Source organism: Oncorhynchus tshawytscha, linkage group LG04 (assembly GCF_018296145.1).
Source record: "Oncorhynchus tshawytscha isolate Ot180627B linkage group LG04, Otsh_v2.0, whole genome shotgun sequence".
Classification (NCBI taxonomy): Eukaryota; Metazoa; Chordata; class Actinopteri; order Salmoniformes; family Salmonidae; genus Oncorhynchus; species Oncorhynchus tshawytscha.
Window position 1 is genome coordinate 62,392,343 of NC_056432.1, and position 11,426 is coordinate 62,403,768.

General features: G+C 44.4%; 1 protein-coding gene across 1 annotated transcript; it reads left to right on the top strand.

Moving 5' to 3' along the window:
* The first annotated feature begins 1,321 nt into the window (after window positions 1-1,321).
* Window positions 1,322-10,710, top strand: LOC112249567 (RNA polymerase-associated protein CTR9 homolog). Its single transcript, XM_042321017.1, has 22 exons — window positions 1,322-1,478; window positions 1,939-2,037; window positions 2,854-3,093; window positions 3,186-3,303; window positions 3,396-3,485; window positions 3,568-3,824; window positions 3,915-4,022; window positions 4,114-4,350; window positions 4,500-4,718; window positions 6,339-6,522; window positions 6,613-6,887; window positions 6,989-7,076; window positions 7,191-7,339; window positions 7,456-7,572; window positions 8,153-8,298; window positions 8,384-8,455; window positions 8,659-8,794; window positions 9,002-9,145; window positions 9,294-9,421; window positions 9,508-9,607; window positions 9,715-9,821; window positions 9,921-10,710. The coding sequence occupies exons 1-22, from the start codon at window positions 1,434-1,436 to the stop codon at window positions 10,309-10,311; spliced, it is 3,450 nt and encodes a 1,149-aa protein (XP_042176951.1). The 5' UTR covers window positions 1,322-1,433; the 3' UTR covers window positions 10,312-10,710.
* The last annotated feature ends 716 nt before the right edge of the window (window positions 10,711-11,426 follow it).

Genomic DNA, 11,426 nt, shown 5'->3' on the forward strand with positions numbered 1-11,426 from the left:
TTGTTAACTTATGTTTCCTGAACTCAGGTGTTTTTTCCTTTTGGGTCCCTGGGCAAGAGAAAGGAATGACCCCTCAGAACTTTAACCTAACCAGGGACTAGATTTGTGACAGTCATGTAACTGAAACTGCAGGTCAGTCAACAGCACATGAAGCAAAGAAAGACTGTGGAAACATTACAGAATAAAACAGAGAGAGGTTGTCTAAGCTTACTAGATGTCAGGTAGTCTACATTAGATGTTTACAGTTATTAATTAATCAAGATTGCATTATGAAGTTATACAAGACATATATACTTACCCTAACCATGTTAGATATATTAAAAAAGGGTGAGAATACATACAAATAAAGCTTTACCTCCCAGTTGAGGAATATTCCTTTGAAAGCTGCAGAAAATGTTCATTCAAAAACATATAATAACCAGCTACATCTCATCACATAAGCTGGTAAAAAATGCACCCTAATTTTAGACAGCTCTATTGCTGCCGGTTTGCAGTGGGAAACCCACAAGATGCTGTTCAGTGAGTGTAGCCTTTGCCTGTTTTGATCATTCACTGCCACACATCAAAACCAGCTGACACCTCCACCCCCTCCCCTCAGCTCCACCGATTGCTGGCTCAAGCCAGCAAACAATAACACAGTTAATGGACTTTTTGAATTAACATTAGTCCGTTTAACATATCAAATTATTATAGATCATCTGCATAACATCTCCCGCATAAACCAATAGGAAATCACCAGTTTGTTTGTTCATACAGTAGCGATCAGAATCTTTTGGAGAGGGCAGGGTCAATGAAGACCTGAACTGGGCACAGGTCACAGAAACACATCACAGAGGATTATCACAATTATAACAGCTTTTATTATTGTCTTATTTTTCCCTCCCTTAAGCAATCATCAATCAAATATTTCTTTCCCTTTCTTGTCTTTTATTATTTGTAGATCAGTCAGTCATAATGTACCCATGATACATCACGGTTTTGATGCTCTCGAACACGACCACTATGGAGCTTGAATGGAAAGGCATACTGGCGCACTGCATAATGAACAAATTCAATTTCCCTACTTTGCGCTTGGTAAAATAGTGAACATAACACCATTTATTATTAACAAACATTTACAGATTTCTAAACAACTAGTATACCTACTACTTTTGAAAATACAACAAATACTACTGTGAAAATACAGAATGTTTCTCTTTCAGTCGAAAGAAGTTTAGGCTGCCAAGAAGATAGATAAAACATTTTCTACCGGTATTACACCAGTGGGTCATATTATTTCACCAGTCGCTCGCTGTACTACCCGAACATTGTTTTGTGAACACCTATGTATTTGTTCTAGAGCGGAAGTGGAGCCAGATCTTTGAGACCACGGGGACAGCTGAACACATTTTGGGAATATATTGGAGTAGGGACGTGGATTTCCATCAGCCAATATGTCTCGGGGTTCAATTGAAATCCCCTTACGGGACACCGACGAGGTAAGGACTAGCTACGCTGCTTTGTTTGACCGTGGATTGCCACAGCTAGCCTACAAATGTTAGCTATTAACGTAGTATTGCCCTGTGTTTGTTGACTAACGTCAGCCAGATCGCTAACAACTTCTGAGATTTTGTAAAAAAAAAAACGTTTTTTACTATCAGTCATGAAAATGATGGGTCATAACCCAGGTTAGACTTGTAAGTTGTCTATTGCTACAGTTGATATTGTCGTTCAGATCATTCAGTAAGCGAACTAGTTAGCTAGTTAATTAGCGTGAGATACAAGTCTCAGGAACCAATCAAATGCAGCCACTTCTTGTCCCCAGTCAAAACATTTAATAAAATAACTTGGCCTCTGATCAAGCTTTTTAGCCATAGGTAAAAGGTCATGTTGTATGTGTACAAACTGGTGTTCACGTAGACCTGTGTCTTGTTAGTGAATCAATGATTTGTCATGCAGGTTATTGAGCTTGATTTCGACCAGTTGCCAGAAGGAGATGAGGTCATCAGTATCCTGAAACAGGAGCATACACAGTTGCACATATGGATTGCTCTTGCTGTAAGTATGAATACACAGACTGGTATGAGAATTCATTTAAGCCTTAAAAAATGTAATGGTTGAATTGATATTTCAACCAGTACATTTTACTCTGTGTGAGTGTTGCATCAAATACAGTTAGATTGTAATTTGTACGGTTACCTGTAACTCCTCCCTGTAGCCCTACAGGCTTGCCGCCATTTACAGTTATTTTAACAGTAACATTCCATCTTATGGCATACCATTGGAGAGACGTGTGAGATATTTGCTGACCTTTGCCTGTTTGGAGACACTTTTCCCATGTTGGAGAGTATATCCGTGGACAGTTCTGTTAAGGAAATTGTCGTCTGCATCGCTGAAGGAAATAATTTAATCCATTTGTTAGAGGATACCATCCCCAAGTCAAAACCAAACATGGATGTCAATGTTTGCGCGAACACGCTCTGTTCTATTACCTGTCTGCAGCAGCATGCTGCCCAATTGTGAGGTTGATTAGCTAGACAAACAAGTGTGAAACACACAAGCGAGACACAACATGGAATGTTTTGATTTTGGGGGTAGCATCTAACAATTTAATAAAATCATTTCCTGGGCACAGTCCGGTGACGTAAACAACAATTTCCTTATCAGAACTGTCCACCAACCGCTGATATATTCTCAGACGTGGGAAAAGCGTTACCAAACAGGCACAGGTACGGGTCGGCAAATATCTCCCAAGGTGTCACACAGAACTCTGGTCCGGGAAATGGTGAGTTGTGTAGTTGCATTGCCACTGACTGAGGGTTTGTTCAGGGATTGTTTGTCACCAAAATAAACAAAAACATATTTTTCTTTTAGCTGGAGTATTACAAACAGACGAAGACGGAGGACTTTGTCAAGCTGCTGGAGGCGGCCCGTATCGATGGGAACCTGGACTACAGAGACCATGAGAAGGACCAGATGACCTGTCTGGACACCTTGGCAGCCTACTATGTTCAGCAGGCACGTAAAGAGAAGAACAAAGATGCCAAGAAGGAGCTCATCACTCAGGCCACCCTGCTCTACACTATGGCAGACAAGATCATCATGTACGACCAGGTAAGAAGATCTGCTTAACAATTATTGGATAATGTGAAAGTTAATTTCCCCATCATAAAAAATCATAAATGTAATCTATTTGTTTGTAACAGAACCACTTGTTGGGAAGAGCCTGTTTCTGTCTGCTGGAGGGAGACAAAATGGACCAGGCTGACGCTCAGTTCCACTTTGTCTTGAATCAGTCCACCAATAACATCCCTGCTCTACTTGGTAAGTAAATCACAAAGGGAAAGATATACCATTACAACCACAAAGGTTCACTTTGAAATAGGGCCTAACCATTATACATTTCTTTTCAACAGGTAAAGCTTGCATCTCCTTCAATAAGAAGGATTACAGGGGAGCACTGGCCTACTACAAGAAGGCTCTACGCACAAACCCTGGATGTCCTGGTAAGCATTTCACTTGCACCTGTCATATTATAAATAATATCCCTGGTGTCTCCTAATATACTGTCACTATTTATCTTTCCAGCCGAAGTGAGGCTGGGGATGGGCCACTGCTTTGTCAAGCTCAGTAAGCTGGAGAAGGCCCGTCTGGCCTTTGGCCGGGCCCTGGAGCTCAACTCCAAGTGTGTGGGAGCCCTTGTGGGCTTGGCTGTGCTGGAGCTCAACAGCAAGGAGCCCGACTCCATCAAGAATGGAGTGCAGCTCTTATCCAGAGCATACACCATCGACCCCAGCAACCCCATGGTGCTCAACCACCTGGCTAACCACTTCTTCTTCAAAAAGGTGAGAGGGTTGTCATCTTATTCCTGGTATATAGTAGCATGTCTTGACCTGAGCATCGTTTATCATTCACATTGATGTACTTATTTTCAGGACTACAGTAAAGTGCAGCACCTGGCTCTCCATGCCTTTCACAACACAGAGGTGGAAGCTATGCAGGCTGAGAGCTGCTACCAGTTGGCCCGCTCCTTTCATGTACAAGTAAGCGCTAAGGCCTCAGTTTATTTTTCTGGAAGACTTTTTCTTTTCTAATTGAATTGGCATTACATCTCTCCTTGCTTGTGTGTTTCAGGAGGACTATGACCAGGCCTTCCAGTACTATTACCAGGCCACCCAGTTTGCCTCGTCTACCTTTGTGCTGCCTTTCTTTGGCCTGGGGCAGATGTACGTGTACCGTAGAGACAAGGAGAATGCAGCCCAGTGCTTTGAGAAGGTCCTAAAGGCCTACCCCAACAACTATGAAACCATGAAGATCCTGGGCTCTCTTTATGCTACTTCAGATGATCAGGAAAAGAGAGACATTGCCAAAGTAAGTAAAACCGCTATGTGAAGGTGAACCTCACATGAAGTATGTGTTTGTCTGATCTTTGTGGCATTATCTCTTAACTTGTAACTCTGTAGATGTCAATCAGCACTATTGCAAAAATCAATAACATGTAATGTCTTTGTGTTCTGCAGGGTCATTTGAAGAAGGTGACCGAGCAGTACCCTGATGACGTGGAGGCTTGGATCGAGCTGGCCCAGATCCTGGAGCAGACCGACATCCAGGGCGCCCTCTCTGCCTACGGCACGGCCACCCGCATTCTGCAGGAGAAGGTCCAGGCTGACGTCCCCCCTGAGATCCTCAACAACCTGGGGGCTCTCCACTTCAGACTGGGGAACCTGGGAGAGGCCAAGGTACAGTTTAGGAGGATGGCAGAGATGCCTGACTAGAATTAGTCATTACATATTGTAGCAATGAGTTAATTAACTACTTGAATGGTTATTTGTAGTTTCGTAACTTGCCTTTGTGGTGATGGTAGGTAGACACTAGGGTTGGGTGATTTTCGATTGTGTCGTCTATCGACGATGTTTGACAGCCATTGTTGATAGTGACGACATCGTAATGTCACACGATAGTTTAGCGTATTTGAATTTGACTGCATCTCTGGAGTCTGGCAGCGAACAACAGTGCTGCACAGAGCACACAGCAGGGTAACATGCCAAATGGCCTATTCCCTATTTGCCATAGCCTAAATGTTCAATACATATGAGGTTGTTAGACTGTTAACATAATGCAAGAGAACAATGTAAACTCAGCAAAAAAAGAAACGTTCTCTCACTGTCAACTGTTTATTTTCAGCAAACTTAACATACAAATATTTGTATGAACATAACAAGATTCAACAACTGAAACATAAACTGAACAAGTTCCACAGACATGTGACTAACAGAAATTGAATGATGTGTCCCTGAACAAAGGGGGGGTCAAAAGTAACAGCCAGTATCTGGTGTGGCCACCAACTGCGTTAAGTACTGCAGTGCATCTCCTCCTCATGGACTGCACCAGATTTGCCAGATCTTGCTGTGAGATGTTACCACACTCTTCCACCAAGGCACCTGCAAGTTCCCGGACATTTCTGAGGGGAATGGCCCTGAACCTTTTAGGTCTATTTTTTAAATGTTTTATTTAAACCATGTCTTAGGCCTACCTAATGGTTTCTGGCAAGGAACAACAGCATGTTCAACTTTTCTGCCCCAGAGTAGCAAACTCAGCAGGATGATGGACTTGTAAATGTTGACGGAGGTTTGTAGTCTGTCGATCCTTTGCCCTGATTGTCTTTTTACACGTTCTGAAAGTGACTTAGGTCAGGTCTGCTGGCTCACCTTTATTCAGGTCTGCTGGCTCACCTTTATTCAGGTCTGCTGGCTCACCTTTATTCAGGTCTGCTGGCTCACCTTTATTCAGGTCTGCTGGCTCACCTTTATCATTCAGCCTGAAACCAAAGAGCCGCAAAACAGGCAAAGAAAAGCTTTTTTGTTTTTCTCTCCAAGGAGCCATAGTTTTTTTTCTGTTATGGCATAAGGCAGACAGTACTATAGTGAAATCCCATCACGCCTTTTTTACATTTTTGTCTGAAACTGTTGGAATGTAGCCTAATGAAATGACAGTAGACTACACTTGATACGTTTATAATATTAGTTTTTAACTGATATCGGAGCATTTTTTATAAACAAGAGAAACCGCTCTACCAATTTTGTATATCATTTTACAGCCTCAACTAGATAAATAACTAGGCTTTACACTGTTCAGGCCTAGAAATGTGTCCTTTATAGTGTGTTCTTCCCGCCAATCGACTGAGCAACGCGTACCCCCCCCCACAGATTTTTTTAAAAGATTTTTTTGTTTTACTATACAACCGCATATTAATGATGTTTGGACAGGATGATGTGTCATTCCAAGCATCGCCCGACCCTAGTAGACACAACAGAGCTATAAATAGTTTTCAGGGGTTTGTTCTGTCTGTCCATGTTTAGAAATACTTCCTGGCCTCTTTGGAGCGGGCCAAAGCTGAGGGAGAGCATGACGAGCATTACTACAACGCCATCTCTGTCACCACCTCTTACAACCTAGCCAGGCTCTACGAGGCCATGTGCGAATTCCACGAGGCGGAGAAACTCTACAAGAACATCCTGAGGGAACATCCCAACTACGTTGACTGTAAGCACTGAAGACACGCTGTATGTTTTGGTTAATGGCTGTCTCCTTAGGTTGTGTGCGTATCAATTGGTCCTTTGTTGTTGCTTGCAGGTTACCTGCGTCTTGGTGCAATGGCTCGTGACAAAGGAAACTTCTATGAAGCTTCCGACTGGTTCAAAGAGGCTCTGCAGATTAATCAGGATCACCCAGACGCCTGGTCCCTGATCGGGAATCTCCACTTGGCCAAGCAGGAGTGGGGTCCGGGTCAGAAGAAGTTTGAGCGTATCCTCAAGCAGCCGTCCACTCAGAACGACACCTACTCCATGCTGGCCCTGGGCAACGTGTGGCTCCAGACCCTGCACCAGCCCACTAGGGACCGGGAGAAGGTACGGCAGAATATCATTTGTTTTGATGTGGAGCCATAAATCATCACTGTCAGAAACATTGCCTTCATCATTTGTCTGTGTCTGTGGTTGTGTCCCTCCAGGAAAAGAGACATCAGGATCGAGCCCTGGCCATTTACAAACAGGTCCTACGAAACGACTCCAAGAATCTTTACGCTGCCAACGGCATAGGTTTGTTGGCCTTCACTCACTCATTGTATTAACATAAATGCTTAAGCACAGTCAAGTCTGAGTATTAACTATTAGCATGTAAATACCTCAGAGTTTGCCGTCTTTTCTGTCCAGGTGCCGTCCTGGCCCATAAGGGCTACTACCGAGAGGCCCGTGACGTGTTTGCCCAGGTGAGAGAAGCCACAGCTGATATCAGCGACGTCTGGCTCAACCTGGCCCACATCTACGTGGAGCAGAAACAGTACATCAGCGCTGTGCAGATGGTAAGGCTCTGTACTGGCTCATAGTACACACTGCAGGGTTTTTTATATTCCTTTTTACATTTTTAAAAAAACTTGAGTTCTATTAAAATATCTTATCCACTCATTGTGCCGTTTAGTACGAGAACTGTCTGAAGAAATTCTACAAGCATCAGAACACTGAGGTGCTGCTGTACCTGGCTCGGGCACTCTTCAAATGCGGGAAACTCCAGGAGTGCAAACAGACTCTGCTGAAGGTGAGATTTGTGTGAAACGAAGCGTCTCTCATTCCTTTTAGTAACCCTATGGCTGGGCTTCATTTGCCTGAGCTTGTTTATGTGAGAGCAGGGTGACCCTTGTGTGAGTGTTCTGTTACTAGGGTTGCAAAATTCTGAGAACTTTCTATAAATTCCAGGGTTTTCCTGAAATCCCGGTTGGAGGATTCCTCGGAATCAGATGGGAATAAACAGGAAATTCAATATCCTCCAACCAGGATTTCTGGGAAACCAGGATTTCTGGGAAACCAGGGAATTTATTGAAAGTTAATGGAATATTGCAACCCTGCCTGTTACTCACTGATGGCTCCCGAGTTGCGCAGCGGTCTAACGCACTGCATCTCAGTGCTAGAGGCATCACTACAGACCCTGGTTCGATTCCAAGCTGTATCACAACCGGCTGTGACTAGGAGTCTCATATGGCAGCGCACAATTGGCCCAGCATCGTTAGGGTTTGACCGGGGTAGGCCGTCATTGTAAATAAGAATTTCTTCTAAACTGACTTGCCTAGTTAAATAAAGGTTAAATGGAAGAAAACAAAAGTGGCTGGCTGTGTCCCCAGGCGCGTCACGTGGCCCCCAGTGACACGGTGCTGATGTTCAACGTGGCCCTGGTGCTGCAGAGGCTGGCCACTCTGGTGCTGAAGGACGAGAAGAGTAACCTAAAGGCTGTACTCAGTGCTGTCAAAGAGCTGGAGCTGGCCCACCGGTACACCCTAAACTCACTTTAACACCTCTCCTAAAATGATCCTTCACTTTTCTCAGCCTAATTCTGTCTTCTCTTTTTGTTTCAGGTATTTCAGCTACCTTGCCAAGGCTGGTGACAAGATGAGGTTTGACCTAGTGCTTGCTTCCACTGAGGCCAGGTCAGTTTGAACAAATATCTCCCCTCTCAAATCCAAATTCAGGCCAGTACTTACTTCATAGCCTTCAGTAAATCAATAAACCACTCTTAGCCAAAATTCAGATCATATCTCAGAGGAAATTAGAGGAATGACAGCTGAACCCAGCCATCAGATGTCGGGCTAAGCCTGGAATGTGAGCTGTGTTTGTGTGGGGGCCGTTGCAGGCAATGCTCTGACCTGCTGAGTCAGGCCCAGTACCACGTGGCTCGGGCCAGGAAGCAGGACGAGGAGGAGAAGGAGATCCGGGCCAAACAGGATCAGGAGAGGGACTTCCTGCGCCAACAGATGCATAAAGAACAGGTCTGTCTATGGAATGTCACATCTCCACAAGTCCCTCATCCCTTCTATGTTGTACTTGTAAACCATAATGGATAAGACATTTAAGTAAACAGACCTTACTTGAGCCTGTGATGTCTTGAGTAACACATTTCTTTGGTCCACTGTAAATGTATTCCTTCATAACAGTTTGACTAACCCACTGACCTTGTCTTCCTCCTGCCCCACCAGGAGGAGAAGAGAACCAAGCAGGAAGAGGATCAGAAGAAGCTGCTGGAGCAGAGAGCCATGTATGTGGAGAAGACCAAGGGTCTGCTCTCCTTCGCTGATGGAATGAAGGAGGAAAGGAAAGAGAAGAAGAAAGGTGGTGGCCGAGTGAGTGTAAATGTGTCGAACAGCTAGTGCAACGCAGAGGTTTGGGTTGATCAATGATTAGCTCATGGCACATCAGATTGATAGGAATCTCAAACAAAGGCTCTAGGGTGCAGTGTGACCATATTGTTGTTTGTTTTGTTCTCCCCAGCGCAAGAAAGGGGGTGACTTTGATGAGTTTGTCAACGATGGCTCTGATGAGGACCTGCCAGTGAGAAGGAGGAAGAAGAGGAAGGGTGGCAGCGGAAGTGAGGAGGAGGGCCGCAAGAAGAGGAGGAGGTGAGACTGCTGTGGAAAGTGTTTTATTTGTAGTGACCGGTAGGAAAATGGCCTGGTGTGAGTGGCACTGTGACTGTGTATTTCAGACCCAACAAAGGGGGTGACGATGGCAGCGATGACGAGGAAGGAGGCTCACGGCCCAAAAAGCAACGCAAACCCAGAGCGGGCGGCAAGAAGTTCCAAAGGGTCAGTTAAATCTAGTTTGTTACTGTCTTTATGTCTTTCTAATGGTATTTTTTTTCCCAAATGCCCGGCCTTAGGCCCAGAGTTGTAACAGTTCTGTTTTTGTCTAGGCCGAGCCTGTGCCACCGTCTCTCAAAGGCAAGATCAAGTCGAAAGCCATCATCTCATCCTCTGACTCTTCATCAGACGAGGATGGACTGAAAATTGCTGAAGACCGGTAAGGGCATAAACTCATTCGTACATAAAATGCCACATGAAAATACAACTCCGAAGAGTTTTGTGCCACTAATATGTCATATATCTTTTGACCACCTAGAAACCCCAGGGACAGTGGTTCAGGCTCTGATAATGAGGGCAGCCACAAGAAGCGCATCGCCTCCGACAGTGAGTCCGACGGGGGCCGGAACCGCTCTGGCAGTGACGCTGGAAGCCCCCAACGCTCCGAAAACTCTGGTAGCGACTCAGGCAGTGACCGTCCAGTGAAGAGGAAGAGTGTGCAGCAGTCTGACTCAGAGCAGTCTGATAACGAGAGCAAGAGGAGCCGCTCTGGGTCGGAGAACGAGTCCCGGCCAGGCTCACCGGCCGCAGCCTCTGGCTCTGAAGCGGGCTCTCCGGCGGGCTCCCCACGCCGCTCCGACAATGGATCAGAACCAGGGGGCTCTGCCAACGAGGCCTCCAACCACGGCTCTGGCTCTGACAGCGACTGAGGCTTCAAACTCAGAACTGACTTTTTTCCCCCAAAAAAAAGAAGTTATTTTGACATTGATTTTTGTAGAGGCTTTTTTGTTCCGTCTTGGTTTGTACCATGAAATTGAAATGAGCACATGCAGTGTAGCTTTGTGGCCCATAATGTGGGTTGTCATTAATCGTTTTTGTCACCAGACTGTTAAGACTTCTGCATTGATGCTGTACCTCGTGTCCTTTTGTTTTGTTGATGATTGATGGGAAATGTGACTTGTAAGTATTCTGACAGCTGTAACCCATATATTTTATATCTTAAAATGATTGGAAGAGGTGATGTCATGGAAAATTAGTAAATTGGCCCAGATTTGGGACAAATTCTATGTAGATAATAAACAAACACAAAATAAATAGTTTTTTTTCTATTTCTGATGATGAAGCTGCTTGTATGACATTGGAAAACAACTTGACACTTATCTTCTGATTATGGGGTAATGTGTCGTAATTGTTTTGGCTGCATTTGCCTTGTTTGTCTATCAACATGCCCTCTGCCATTCAGAAAAATATTGTTAGTCATGTTGAGGTGAATAAAATGCCAGATTACAAGTTCAGAATATATGTGCCATTTAAAAAAAAATAATTACGTCCTCTATATGGAGACAAAAAGTGCTAAGTAATCTGGCAGCAGACCTAGGTGATGCAGTTGTAAATGTAATTATAGAGTTGACACATCGAGACTCTGAATACATGGCCCCATTCCTGTCTGTGGCCAGCCTCTGTAACTGACAACACCAGATCAGGGTATGTCTGACGGGGCTGTCTGAAGAACATATGTTGTAGAGCATGTGTCATACTCGTTCCACGGAGGGCAGAGTATTTGCAGGTTTTCACTCTCTTGTACTTGATTAATAAGGAACTCCCCTCACCTGGTTGTCTAGGTCTTAATTGAAAGGAAAAAACATAAACTAGGCCATCCATGGAATGAGTTTGATGCCTATTTGTAGAAGTTTTCTCAGAGTTGTCACTGTGTTGGTAGCCTAAACATGGTTCTAAATATGGGTACCGGTGTAGTTCTGTTCGAAGTGCAGATGGGATGCTTAATCTAAGAATAAAGGCTCATAAGGAAATGGGACTATAGAAG